The 15,330-nt window shown below is 42.7% G+C and overlaps 1 protein-coding gene across 1 annotated transcript in view; it reads right to left on the bottom strand.

Moving 5' to 3' along the window:
* cv-2 (crosveinless 2-secreting protein) overlaps positions 1-15,330 on the bottom strand; it is a 74,071-nt gene that overhangs the window by 21,667 nt on the left and 37,074 nt on the right. The window contains exon 2 of the mRNA XM_087348999.1: positions 13,809-13,891. Coding sequence (XP_087205125.1) covers positions 13,809-13,891 — 83 coding nt within the window. The remainder of the gene's footprint in view (positions 1-13,808; positions 13,892-15,330) is intronic.

Below are 15,330 nucleotides of genomic sequence, written 5' to 3' on the forward strand. Positions count from 1 at the left end.
CGTCTTCTGGGTTGTTGCGCTGTGTAGTCTGGTCGATGTTAACCAACGTTTCAGAGGTCATACTGCCTCCATCATCAGGGCGATGAGTATGAAGATATCCGTCTTCTGGGTTGTTGCGCTGTGTAGTCTGGTCGATGTTAACCAACGTTTCAGAGGTCATACTGCCTCCATCATCAGGGCGATGAGTATGAAGATATCCGTCTTCTGGGTTGTTGCGCTGTGTAGTCTGGTCGATGTTAACCAACGTTTCAGAGGTCATACTGCCTCCATCATCAGGGCGATGAGTATGAAGATATCCGTCTTCTGGGTTGTTGCGCTGTGTAGTCTGGCCGATGTTAACCAACGTTTCAGAGGTCATACTGCCTCCATCATCAGGGCGATGAGTATGAAGATTTCCGTCTTCTGGGTTGTTGCGCTGTGTAGTCTGGTCGATGTTAACCAACGTTTCAGAGGTCATACTGCCTCCATCATCAGGGCGATGAGTATGAAGATATCCGTCTTCTGGGTTGTTGCGCTGTGTAGTCTGGTCGATGTTAACCAACGTTTCAGAGGTCATACTGCCTCCATCATCAGGGCGATGAGTATGAAGATATCCGTCTTCTGGGTTGTTGCGCTGTGTAGTCTGGTCGATGTTAACCAACGTTTCAGAGGTCATACTGCCTCCATCATCAGGGCGATGAGTATGAAGATATCCGTCTTCTGGGTTGTTGCGCTGTGTAGTCTGGTCGATGTTTACCAACGTTTCAGAGGTCATACTGCCTCCGTCATCAGAGTATGAAGATTTCTGTCTTCTGGGTTGTTGCGCTGTGTAGTCTGGTCGATGTTAACCAACGTTTCAGAGGTCGTACTGCCTCCATCATCAGGGCGATGAATCATTATTCATATTCATCGCCCTGATGATGAGGCAGTACGACCTCTGAAACGTTGGTTAACATCGACCAGACTACACGGCGCAACAACCCAGAAGACAGAAATCTTCACGTTAAGTACGACTTTTATGTTGTGAATTCTTTGACGCCTAGATTGAATTATTAAATATTTAGACGTGTTTCATCTGTAAAGGGTTAAATTATCTTCTTATGGAAGTTTCAGAATCCGCAACATTCTGTAGAGCTAAAAGTAGTTAAAGGAAAATATCTCTCGTTGTATCCCGTTGAAATGGCGACGTTGGTTTATGACAAGATGGCGTAAGAAGGTAAATGTCATGAACTTTTGTATACAGCGAGAAAGTTTTTAATCTCGCAGATGGTCCGATGGTCCATTTGTAAACATCTCTTAACTAAGAGCAATATAATTACACGTTACTTTATCGCCTTCACCACAAATCATCGCCGACGAGTTTCTCTTTCAACATTGTCCAGGATGTGCTATAATTTTAAACAGCTGAAAGGGTTGACTCTTAATCCGAGATCTACGCACCCAGCATTAAAGTCACTGCTATTAACCAATTAAAGACTAAAGGTACCACTTAGTTAATCAATCTGCAACTCTGCAGTTTTTATTTTGTGTTCCGCGTGACTCTCGCTGTAAACAGCGATTATTTCCTTAAACAGCGTTAAAAAGTCGATCTTTTTAATGGTTACGCGTTGTGTTTTCTTCGCGGTACGGACTGAATTCTTAAATATAATTTAGACGAGCTTCGACTTTAAAGGGCAAACCAATTGATCTTTGAAATGGTTACGCGTTGTGTTTTCTTCGCGGTACGGACTGAATTCTTAAATATAATTTAGACGAGCTTCGGCTAGTAGTCAGCGCGCACCCGGAAGGTCCTGCGACCGGCCATATCGACACAGGTTTTCCTTGGTTTCCCTCTGTCTTCAAGCAAATGCTGAGATGGTTCCCAAGTTCCAAGTTGCCACTGCAAGCTTCTCATGCAGCCCTCCCGATTTAAATTAATCAAAATTTACCACCCCTTAACGCCGTCAAAATTTACCCCCCCTCCCCTCAGTAGGAACTTCTAAATTATGTATTAAACTTCCAAATTAATAGCCTCAGCTTTCGCTAATACAAAGTTCAAAATTCCGCCTTTTATGCCAATCATCACACTAACGCCTTCACTCTTACTTTATCCTTAACAGAAGGACGAGCGGGCATTGCCTGGGGACCTTCTAGCTATAAGATGCTCTTTCTCCCCCCCAGATATCGAAGTGTCTCTCACTTCTCCCCCACCAATTTCCTCTTTCTCTCTCTCTCTTCGGATTTCCAAGGATCAACACGTTCAGTTTTACTCGACTTTCATATAGTTCGTTCGTTATTCACAGAAGTCCTCAGTACTACCTTTGACCTCCTCTGATCAACACAGAAGCTGGGTCATTACCTGACTGACTCTACGGAGGACAAGCTAACAGTAGCTCAGCTAGTCAAGAAATTCTCCGCCTTTTATGCGACCAAATTTTCATTACCGTGTCCACAACAGCACGTCACTAGAACCTATCCTTAGTCAGACGAATCCAATCCATATCCTCCGACCCAATTTCCCTAAAATCCATTTGAATATCACATTCCATCTCTTCCGTTCAGGCTTTGCAAAGAACATTTCGTAACGCATTTCTCATGTTCCCAATGCGCGCTGCGTGCCCTGTCCATCTCATCCTCCTTGAAACGATCATCTTAACAACATCTTGTTCTCTTATTTTATGACAACCGCGCATTAGACGACCAGTCTTAATAACTTTAGTATCAACACGATCAGAACTCCTTATATCGATACTGGAACGTAACCTAAGCAACGTGAGTCGAGAGATATTTTATTACGTCCAGCGTTTAAAACCCCATAAAATAAATTGGAAGCTCGTTGTATAATGTGGCTATCGAGATTCTTGGTGTGTCTGCAACAGCGCTCAACAGTCTTACATAGAGTGCCTAATCTCAGACAGGATAATTTAGAATTAAAAACAATTATACAGAACTTTCAGGGGTTTGGCCTGAGAACCTGAGAGCTCTGGTGGTGGGTTCCATAAAAGGCGAGTAATTTATTTACCAGCTGAGCGACTATCGGATTCTCGAGGAATCTGCTGCATGGGCTGAGAGGATCAGTTGAACTCATTTTCAATTACGCGTCAGGTCATATCGTGACCCTGAATTTGGGACCCATTTTCTTGGAGGGGGAGAGTGCAGAAGGAAACGGTGCAAAGCAATCCCAAATTTTTTCGTAAATAAGATTTTGTCTGGCCAAATAAACTTTGAAAATGTCTTGTTAGGTTAGTTTATAGAATACATTCAATTAATTACGCAACTATAAAGATAAATAACGCGGACTACGAAACAACGAGGTGATTTATACTTCGTTTCTGGATTGGCCTACTTAATACGACGCTTGTCCAACTGCAGAAGTTGTTGGCGTTGGGGTCATTTGGGGCACCCTGTACGTCTTTTATGTGAGGCCATGAAACATACCTCGCCCTTCGACGGGCAAGAGTATTCTAAATACCACAAAACACATTTCTTCCCTCTAATAAAACGACACACCACAGGAATAAATGTAAGCGTTTAAAAGGCATTTGAAAGGATCTTTGCACTGTATTAGGAGAACCAAATGAAACAGATAATGGCATTCTATGAAAAACATGAAGAGTTCTAAATGTTAAAGCAAGCGGTATGTAAAGTGACCAGTGGCATATAACAGGCGCTGTTGCAATCGGGCGCGATGTACCACAGGGCAAACGCAAGTGAGGAGGAGCTCGAGTGTCCAGCGCTCAGAGTGGACTTGAGACGCCATCAGGATTGTAAATAACTTAAGTACTCGTCTCAAGCTCAAGGTTTTCAGTATGTCTCGGTTGAACAAGCATTTGACACCAAAACTCGGGTTTTCTGTGTTTTCTGACCTCTGCAACCAAATCACTGGACAGTATTAAACCCGTTCTTGCTACATGCCCAGCCAATCACAGCCTCTTACATTCCACTGTCCCAACAACGCCGTGTGACCTGCATGATTCACGTTCCTTCGTTAAGTGATATTCTGAGATGTCCACACGGTTTATTCTACTTAGAACCGAACATTTCTTTCCATAATTTTTGTTTCAGACAGTTATAACACGTTCCACCGCCTTAAAATCAGGCTTCAAGTTACACTCAAATATAAAATAAAAGTCAAAGTTATTATTTTGAATACCCAAAATCAAGACAAAATTAAACAAAAACATGGGCACCCATAAATAAGTCTTCACTTAATTTCATAATCAACCCTAATTCAATTTGTCGTGTCTTCAAGATACTTAAATTGGGAAACATTCACACATCATCACAATTACATTAACAGCATCAAGGACATTTCAATTAATTCACCAAGTAATGAGCTGGACGACCGGGGATGGATTCTCGGCAGGACAAGAGATTTCGTTTCACCACTGAGGAAACCACGGAATGTCAGGATATCCGGTCTCAGAGCCGAGATTTGAACCCATGACTTCCAAAATACGAATAAGGAATGCTAACCACTCGGTTATGACGGTTGGCGTTATCTGGGATCTGAAACCAATGCATCGGGGGGGGGGGGGCTTTGACGAACGACAAGAGAACACGGGGTCTGAATACCCACACGACCACAATCAGCGTCTTCGAATCTATAAGAAGCTCAGGTCTGCCGAAAGATAACGCAGAAGCCGTGAAGGTGTAACAGATCCAGCGAGAGCCACTGAGGAAACACTAGAAAGAATTCGTGTTTGTTTCCGTGATTTGGGCGAACATTATTCTGGAACAATTCTCAGACAAAAGTGAAAATTATTTTGTAATGTTCTGTACACTGAAAATTGCATGTCATGTTTACTGCAGCACGAAAGTCTGTCCTCCGGAAGGTTGGAACGAGGAGCTTATTATTTGGCAACACTAATCATGTTTACGAACCCTTACGTTTTCCGACAACAGCAAATTCTATCCTCTACAGGCACACACGGAAAGGAAAACTGTTCGTCCGAAATTAGCCGTGCACTCAGAAAAGTCTCTTTGTATCATCAAATCCTTATTCATTCCTTGCAGAACAATTCGCCTCGGGAACTGATAGCAGCTCAGCAATGATCCACCTTTTGCGGAGCCCGAAGCTTCATCCGGTTACTTAACTGTCAGACCTGGTATTCCATTCTTCTTTGTCCGGGTTTCTAAGACGCTGCTTGTGGACAACGCAGGCGTTCGAAAATTTAAATACTAATTCTATGATGGCCAGTGGTAAATATATGTACCACCCACAATAACAATTAATAACTCTTCATTTTGTATTTATGAATTTCATATGATTCTCGTTGTAAACAGCGATTGTTTTCTTAAACAGCGTTAACGAGTTGATCTGTGTAATGGTGAAGTGTCGTGTTTTCTTCGCGGTACGGACTGAATCTTTAAATATTATTCAGATTCCTACGTAGTGTATGTATGTGTTCCTTTTGATTCTCAGAATAAACAGCGATTATTTCGTTAAACAGCGTTAACCATTTGATCTCTGTAATGGTGAAGTGTAGTGTTTTCTTCGCGGTACGGACTGAATTCTTAAATATAATTTAGACGAGCTTAGACTTTGCAGAGTTCTTCATCCGTGCCTTCATTTACGTCGATATGCGTTAGAACTGCAACTTCACTACGCCAAGCAAGAAACATTACTACGGAAAAACAGATGTACGTTAATAATCATCTGAAGTCCGAAGCGTAAGTAAAAAAGAGTTAAAAATTAATTTTCCTACCTCAAAGAAAATAAAAGGAACACGTGGTACGGCGAGGAATGTCTTGCGAGTCGTTCGCCTGGAATATAGAGAAGAAAGTTCGAAGAACACATTACGATGGGTCGTATCTGCCCGTGGTCACAGGTTGTCAGGAGCGGAAGACGCAGACCCTCCTCCGGGTGCTGGTAGGACGAAGTGAACGCGTTAGATGTGCGATTAGGCAGTCGAGATGCGCGTGAACCAACGCACGAGAGAACACCTGGGGGCTCACAGGTGTCTGTTGACGGGCCGAGCGCGCCGATCCGACCGGCCGGCCCTGAGGCCAGCTTTTGCCAAGTGGGTCATACGTGAACACAAGTTTCGCTGCTTACCGACGTCTTCTTGTGTCTGGACACTGCAGCCGTTACAGCGTTCTTGAAATGAATCTCAAGCATTCCAGGCAACCTTATTTCAATCCTAAAGGCGCGCAGGTGAAAGTTATCACAGCTCTGACCTTGAGGTGGGGGGTGATCTGTCGCCTGGAGATATTCCAACAGGGTACAGCAGGATTCAGAAAATAATTGAAGACTAGATGGGTCGCATATGTAGCACGCATAGGGGAGATGAACACCTCAAAAAATAAAATTTTAGTTACAAAACCTGAAAGGAAAACAACACTTGAAGAGACCTAGGTGCAGATGACTGCTCTTCTGAGCATGCGAGTAGCAATGAACTAGCGTGCTTTCGCCTTCCAGCTGTGCTTCGTGGAATTTTTCCTTTCAACTATTTAAGCCCAACGGTAACTATATGTACCACCTTCTTTAAAATCTGTAAATGTGCATTTTGTATTTATGTGTTTCGTATGATTGTCATTGTAAACAGCGATTATCTCCTTAAACAGCGTTAACCAGTTGATCTACGTAATGGTGAAGTGTAGTGTTTTCTTCGCGGTACGGACTGGATTCGTCAAAATCATTTAGGCGAGCGTCTGATCCAAGCCCGAATGTACCACAACAGAACATCCATCGAGGAAACACTAGTCTGACCTAAATGTCGTGCCATTAGTTCGTTGACCGCCATGTTTTCGCTTTCTGCTTGCACGTGGTAGCGTCTCCATGCTGCCATATTCCTCTCTCCGTCTGCCTCATCGTCCATTGGTTAATATCCCTCAACATTAAGACGTGGGAGAGCGATCTCATCAGATATCACAGATTGAATCTGACGTTCAGTGGCAAACATTACACTTTGTATCCTTGGAGGACGTTAAGGACCTCAGATGATGTCCTGCTGTTTTGATGAAACATGCGCGCGCGCACACAATTACATTTCGGGACACGAATACTTTTCTCAAAGGAACATTCAGTAATTATTTTATAATCTTAACTAAGTATCACAGCCGTTCTTTTCCGGAAGACGTGACAAGTGTCTTCCGGATGTGTCAGCCGATTTTGAAATTACATCTGCAGTAATTTCACTGGAATGGACGAGACACTTACGTACACACTTAGCCTCATTTTCCGCGTCTAAAAACGACTGTAAGACACGAGGCGGTCCGTATAAGACCTCGGAATTTTCAGCTGTGTTCACTCACGCGCTGGATCAAGAAGCGAGGAGTAAAATACAAAGGTAAGTTTAATAAATCTCTAGAATGAGACAAACGAGACATGCATCCAACATCTTGTTGGAAAATCCCGACGGAAAGAGTCAATTAGAAACATCTTTTCGTAGATGGGAGGATAATATTAAAATGTAACTAACAGGGTGAGTGTGGACTGGACTAAACTGGCTCGGAATAAGGGCCAGTGATGGGCTCCTGTGAACCTTCATATTCCATAAAACGTACGGAATTTCTAGACCAGCTGAGCGACTGTTATATTCTCAGTAAGGATTCTGCTTCATGGAGGATTTTACTGAACGACCTAACCTAACCTAAACTGGATCTAGGGCTCCCCTTTTAAGAGTTTTTATCACGTACAAATTCAAATGGATGTCTTCCGGCATCTTGAGCCATGTAGTCCCGCAGAAACTGATCGAAGTGTCCTACAGCCTCCATTATCAGTAAAATCAGTGACTCACCGCTGTGATGACAGAGGCAGTAAGAGTCGCCGAAACATCGGTGAATTTATACCAGACTAGACGGCATAAGGTACCAGAATACCGTAAACAACCTTCATATTCGCTGCCGTGAGAAACTTTACTTCGGTTTAATTCATTTCGAGACTCACATTATTTAGGTTCAGAAATTCAAATATTTCCGGGGGATCTGCCTAAGAATCAGTCAAAAGTGAGAGAAATGTCCGACAGAAAAAGTTTCGGAGTGGGGCTACAGGACACATAGATACGTCTTACGTCACCTGCTTTAATAATATTTGTATTAAACGGACTGGTTTAAAGAGAAAACCCAACAGACATTATAATGCTATTCAGGGTGTGTAATCGAAGCGTTGTCAAACGTCCCGCCATGTTTAATACAACACAGGCCTATCGCGTAAAAGTTTCCAGCAGATAAACTTCACGCATGAGCGAAACGAACACGTCTAATGCCACGTTTCTGTACACTGTTAAGTTTAAGGACTGACCTGGCATCTTCCAGCCCCAAATAACGCCAAGTTCCTTAATCCCGTAAGACCACATCGCAGTTCTTAATACGCTAATCAATTTTCCAGCGACTCCAAAGCCCAAACGATCATGCAGCGATGTCCACAGGCACGCATTACATTGCCACACTCCTAACTCAAGAGTACAAAGAAATCATTGTAATTTCCAGTGGAGAGCCGTGTTATCCTCTGGGCATAGGTCAATGAGAAGCGGGCAGCTGTTTCTAGGCGCCACACAAAGTGTCAGACTTGAGGTGTGTTCAGGAAACGCTGTCTCAACTGGAAGGCAAAACAGTGGTGCGTAATGAAACCTTGGCTCAGATCATCACACCACCTTTCGACAGCCAACGAAATTAAGGCTTAAAGCTTAATTTACTTTATAATTTTATTATATATGCAAGCGGAATTATTGTGATTTGTCTTTGAAAATTATTCTGTATTATTTACATACCGGCCTAAAAACCGAAATTGGAAACAATTCAGACCATCGGTTTGATTACTGTGATTAAACTCAATTCGTATGAATTTAAACATCCAAACTTAATAATAATAAAAAATCATTTGAAAGAATCTTATGTAAAATATATAATGATTCACGCGAAATCTGTTTAATACATGTAACACGTATTAAAAAAAATGTATTTCGGAAATAGCTGCTGGACTACGTACCTCAGGGGCAAGGTTTGTCTCGGGTACACAGAAGTAAATACCCTATAAAGTTGTAAAATAATAATAAAAATAATAAAAGAGGTGATAGGTACTTTTCCAGATCCCCTAGGATGGACCGCAGTGTCCACTGCATAGGTCCGATAGACCATCATTTAAGACACAAATAATCCACAATATTATCAGTTAATACAACGTCGTTAAATAAGTCAGAAATTACTCGTGATGCCCTTGGACTTAATATGTAATGCTGTAACTCTGTTCTGATCCCAGATGTAATCAGACTCTTCAATTCATCTGTTAATGAACCTTCAGACATCATCATCATCACGCGATAATGAATAGTCGTTCTATTGTATTCACTCTACCGAGACGCTGGTTCGATATTACTGGGTAATGACACGTCACTCTACAACACTGTAGAAAGGAGGTCAACATCGAAACTAGTAGCTGGTGAAGGGTGTTTTAATTGAAACGGAATTCCTTGAGGACTAAGGCGAAGGACTCGCAAGACTCCATCGCCCAGAGTCCTTCTTAAGCTGATAGTCACTCAGCTGGTCAATCAATTACACACCTCTTATGAAACCCAAAACCTAATTACCGTGTCAACTGGACTCAGCAACTGAATCAAAACTCGAGCCGGACTGACTCGTTGAAAACCCCCAATCCTTGTTTATACCCTCGCATCTATGCCTAGGTCTTTCATGTGACCTCTTTCTTTCATGGTTCATGGCCATAGTGCATGCTACATGTTCCACTCAACCAATCTAATAATATTTAGGAAGGACGACAAGTTATGGAGTTGTAAGATTTGAGGTTATCTCAGCGGTGAGTACGAATATTTCTGTCTTCTGGTTTGTTGCGTCCTGTAGTCTGGTCGATGTTAACCAACGTTTCGGAGGTCATACTGCCTCCGTCATCAGGGCGATTCACACTACACAGCGCAACAACACAGACGACAGAAATCTTCAAATTATGGAGTAGTCCATTATAATTTTTCCTCTTGGGTAAAAATATTCTCCTCAAAACACCCTCAATGCATGTTATTGCTTGAGGATAAGACAAATTTTCATGCCGATACACAACAGCGGACAAGATTATACAGCGTGTTTCTTACGAGGGCGGAAGAGTCGGCCGCTCCTCCCGCCAAAGTCGGGCCGGCCCACAACGCACAAGTTCGTTTCCGACGGTGCGGTACAGAAAACACCCTGTAGTTTTGAACATTTTAAGTTTTATGCGAGGTATAAAAAAATACTCTGAACTCGACGTAATTTGGTTAAACTATGTTACGAATATTATACATTAAATCGTAAACAAATCTGATACGAATTCAGACTACAACAACAGAGTAATGTTATTTAAGCTTCTGGATTAAAAAAAGACAAAGAGCTTAGCGCCAAATTGTACAGTGGCAATTTCTGCACGTGGTTTGCAAAAAACATCGCATCTTGTGCAGGGAGAATGTGTGGAAAGTCGGGAAAGTTAGAAGCGTGTGTTCATATTTCTACGAGACATGCATGATCTCCAAGTTAATGCACAGAACAGAGCGTACATTAAAATTCTCGGAATGTTGAAGAATAATGGTCCTTGAGTGAACAGAGATCAGAGCTGACTTCATATAGCTTTGGGGTTTTAATTAGCCGCATCTGCAAACGTTAACTAACAAACAACACAAAACTACTATGGTCACACAAAAACATCTTCACTGCTCAGGGGAGCGATTATGAGTGATTTCGATTGCCACATACAGAAAGCGACTTGAGTGTCCACGCTTCACAAAAAAAGACATCTAAGGGTGGGTTTGCATCTCAAGGTCACCATGGCAAGCACATTATCCAAATTATTCATTCGGTTATATCTACGCTAGTTCGCCAACTAAATGTTAAAAGAAGCAGCCATCAGCGTCGTCACGTGTCTATCAATCCGTCATTCCACACGTGAGATCTCGAGAATTGTCAAATGGACTTCCCTCCTACATAGGTTCTTCAAGACCACAATGTTCTCAGAATAAAAGAAAGTGGATACTTCAAGAACAACACGCAGGAATTCGAATGGCTGTCAGCCGAAGGCCGCGGGAATTCTGCACCGGTGGAAGGCCCCAGCGGATATACAGGACCAGCCTAATGGCCGGATTGAGCCCCAATGACCCACATACTTTGCATGCCGGTTATATTTAAGTGCACAACTTCGGCTTTGAAAGCCATTCAACGTTTCAACAAAAACCGCAGCTGCCATCATCAGGACGAATATGCAATGGTTGGGAGTTTCTTGGTAACTTTATGTGGGGTAGGCGGTGTCTCGAATCTGATTGGCAGGGCAGAAATACAGGCTGAAATCCAATTGGTGATGAACACGCGGTCGAGGAAAAGAGGCGATGACGTTTTAAAAACTAACGATTTGCTAGTTTAAACTAGAGGACAGCCTTTATAGACATGTAGCACACACGGAGGATGTGAGAAACATATTCACGATTTTAGCAGGGAAACATGACACGTAAAAAAAACCAATTGACAGACCACGACGCAAGACAATATTAAAACGGAATGTGGATGTGAAACTGGATGAACTGTTTCGAGATATAGGCCAGTGCCGGCTTTTGTGAGCACGGTAAAGAACGTGCAGGTAATTTCTTCACGAGTAGCGCGATTACCAGCTCCTGAAGAAGTACTCTGTGTTACAATCGAAACATTGTCCACGTGAAGCGCTCACCTGAGCAAACGTGGACATAGGTCAACTGTGAAATGAGTGTTGCATAAAACCCAGAGAGCAGGCGTCAGCCAGCTGCACTGACCGCATACCTCAGCCTCACGCTGTGTACGGAGACGACCGGGAGGAGCCTCGGGCAAGGCCTCTGTACTCCAAGCACAATGTACACAGCGTTGGGCCTCGTAAATGTGAAGCCACGCGGCCTTTAAAAACTTCGTATCAGATATACTACCTAAAAACTCACAACTAACTGCAAGGAGCACACACCTTCTTAAAAATTCTGACAGTCGCTCGGCTAATCCAGAAATTCATTCCCTTCCATGGAACCTGAACGTTCATAACCGTGTTCACAACAGCTGACCACATCTTTGACGGCGTCATTACAGGCGATCGGCCGTGTGACAACGGAGTTCACATCCAATGGTTCGGAGAATCTAACCCTGATGACGGATCTACAGATCCTCTCCGAAACGTCGAATATTAATTTTATTATCGCACGGCTGAGAAACCGATAAGATTTCTAAAAATAAAAATGTTTCAAAATTTATTTTAATAATTATGTTTCAGACAGACGGCAAGACAAAGGAAACTGAATTTGTTCGAGTGTTTATTTGGCAGAATTTAACTGAAACTACCCATCTTTGGTATCATTACTCGTTTTTATGACCACAAATAACACAAAAGAGCGTGCCATCGGGGTCCAGAGCCTGAGGCAAGTCCTAGTTCTTTTCGGACTGAACAGATTTTATCAGCGCGTAGCAAAATTATTCATTTTCTACAATTTTACGAGTGGCTCGATTCGGAAAGCGGACTCCATGAGCTGCTTTAAGTTATGAAACCCCGTGTGTCCATCTTGCACGTATAATGTAAAGTAGCTTAAGTTAAGTGCAGTTATGAACCTGCCTTTACAAAACAACACAATCAAGGCACATACTTTTTATTTTATTTTCGTTCAGGCGGAATAGGCAAGCAAGTCAGGCTTAACTAAAGAACGGACTTAAGCAAGGTTTTAGCACTCGATTACAACGCGTCACTACCTTCAACGGAACAAATGAGTACCATCGGACTTTACAATAAGGTTCATAGTACTATACTGTATTATACGAAAATCACCCTTATGGTTAATGTGGATGGAACTGTTATATTCTGAAGACACGAACTGGTTTTCAAGCTTGCTCTACGCGCATATAAGAATCTGCGATGAAATAAATAATAAGATAAAAAAGAGGTAGAATCTGTGGAAGCCATATGCTGGGCAATATCCCTCAGCGAAACAGCGAATACAGTTCAGATTAATAACATTACGCGGCCCTTTCATGGAATGAATTCGATCGCTCTTACTCAAGTATTTAAAAATTCAGACAGAAGTTTATGAAATTCACTGGCATATTAAAACGGGTGAGGGCAGAGACCCGAAATTAATCAAGGGCTTCTCCTGAAATGACGTCAGTGTCACTTGAAATAATTCCGGAAGTTTCGAACTTTGTTACTGTCTCCATCTTCAGGGATGAAATCGATGTTTTCGAATTTGAAAAAAAAATATAATAGTTTTCTGTATGTAGCGATTAAGTGCAAGGTGCCTGGTGCCTCATATTGAGGGGGGGGGGGAGACGGACTGAGCGTGTCTGAGAAAACGGTGGTTAGGAGAATGTCTCGACCACTGAGGGAGGACGTTAGAGGAGACTTAATAAAACAGCAAAATTTGAAATTTCGTAATTTATACAGTTCGCTAATTATTATTACGATCTTCCAATAATATAAAACTGATTTGCTGGAAGATATAACTCAAACGTGGAGATAACTTGAAATATCTCGGCTTACATGGAAGGATAATATTAAAATGGAACTTACACAAAAATAAACATTGACCAGCTGAGTGACTATCAGATTCTCAATAAATACCGTGGACCATGGAATTAATTACTTTTTGAGATAGAACCATCAGTCAGAAATACAAACTGGGAAAACATGATATTTAAATATAGTAGGATTTGAGGTTCTCACTAATGTGAGTACGAAGATGGCTGTCTGCTGGGTTCTAGAGCCGTGTAATACGGTAGAAGCTTACCGAAGTTTCAGAGGTCCTTGCTGCCTCCATCATCAGGGCGAAGAGTAAATTGCGTCTGAAACGCTAGATCCTAGAAGACAGCCATTTCACAGTTACCACGAACTGCTGTAATTCTGAACCAGCAAAGCGACAAGTAGCGTCACTTACCCTGCACCAGCAAGTGAAACACTTCATGTCCTTGATGTCCAGAAACACGCGTTCACCCTCGTTCTCACAGTACTGCGGACTCCCTGTAAGAAAAGAAGACTGTGACAATCAGGATATACGCCTTTGGGCCCTCTGCGGTCTTGTCGGGGATGAACCGCGTCGTATGTTAGACGTTTCGTCAAAAATTTCAGCTGCCATCTTCAGGGTGGAGAAAAAAGTCAAATGTTTCTGACAGCCTTATAAAGGCGTAGAGTTTAATTTGATCATCACCCATTGGATAGCAACCCATCAATTATTTATCCACCCTGACGAAGGTAACTACAATGTTTTCTGAAAGCCGAACTTGTACATTAACCTCCAGCATCGAGAACCAGAGCTGCTGTGAGGTTAAGGTATGAAATTTCGTCTAGAGTCCCAGAGGAAGAATGTGCAATGAGGGTTTCAGGGCTGAGTCGTGGGCTCAGCGGAATATTTGAATCCCTGGCAGGGCCCTTCATAATTTAAAGTCTTCGTTAAACATTAATAGAGCTATGGCAACAAATGAAGATGGTACGGGCGGGACGCATATCACAAATGCAAACAGAACTACAACCGGAAAATATTAAGGGAAGACGCCACTTGGAAAACCTAACAATAAATGGAAGGATAACACAGCAGGCTTGATTCTTGTGGTCCTTACAAAAAAGAATTATTTAAGATATAATTTTAATATTATACCAGTACTTCCGACTAAATTCCGTACGCATTTCTCATTTCCTCCACGCCTGCTGCATTTCCACCCAATCTCATCTTCTTCAATTGAAACTTTCAACATGACCGTCCATCTGTAGGATGTAATTTCAAGCCCGTTCACTTGCTGTGACCCTGACATCGCGGAGGTTACAGACCCCAGTGACCAGTCAAGTGTATCACAGCGGTACCACGTCTGGAGGTATCCGCTTCGAATCTCGATACTCCGATGGAGCCGAGCGTATGACAAAGTGATCGGTCAGCGCACCCGACGGTAAGGAGACGAAGTTCGTTGTGACTTCCGTTGTTTTCAGGCAAATTCCGGGAAGCAGTCTTCAGAGCTGGCGCAGCGTCGTTAAATGTCTCACGAGTTATTAACATCACGTGGAAGGAAACGGTGATGAACGGTCGAAACGCATACCCGGATATTCAGTGCGATTTCATGTTCTCACGGCTGTGAGTATGATGATGAACGTCTTCCATACCTGACGATGGAGGCAGTAAGTACCTCCGAAACGTCGGCCAATTTCTACCAGACCACATGCCGTAACATCCCAGAAGATGAACGTGCGTTTGGATGAACTGAGGAAAAACACGAAACAAAGTAATAAGTGGTTCCAAATGATGTTCACTATATCCGACGCAGTCTGTAATATTAACCCTTTGAAGCCGAAGAGAGAGAGAGAGAAGAGAGAAAGTGGGGGGAGTAGCGATAGGCACTACTGTAATAAATGGGGGAGGGGTATAAAGTTGGTTGTGGGCTACGAAGGTTCCCAGGCAGCGCCCGCTCGTC

The sequence above is a fragment of the Zootermopsis nevadensis genome, unplaced genomic scaffold (genome assembly GCF_977971745.1).
Source record: "Zootermopsis nevadensis isolate Lab colony 2312 unplaced genomic scaffold, Znev_1.0 Znev_ptg000015l, whole genome shotgun sequence".
NCBI lineage: Eukaryota > Metazoa > Arthropoda > Insecta > Blattodea > Termopsidae > Zootermopsis > Zootermopsis nevadensis.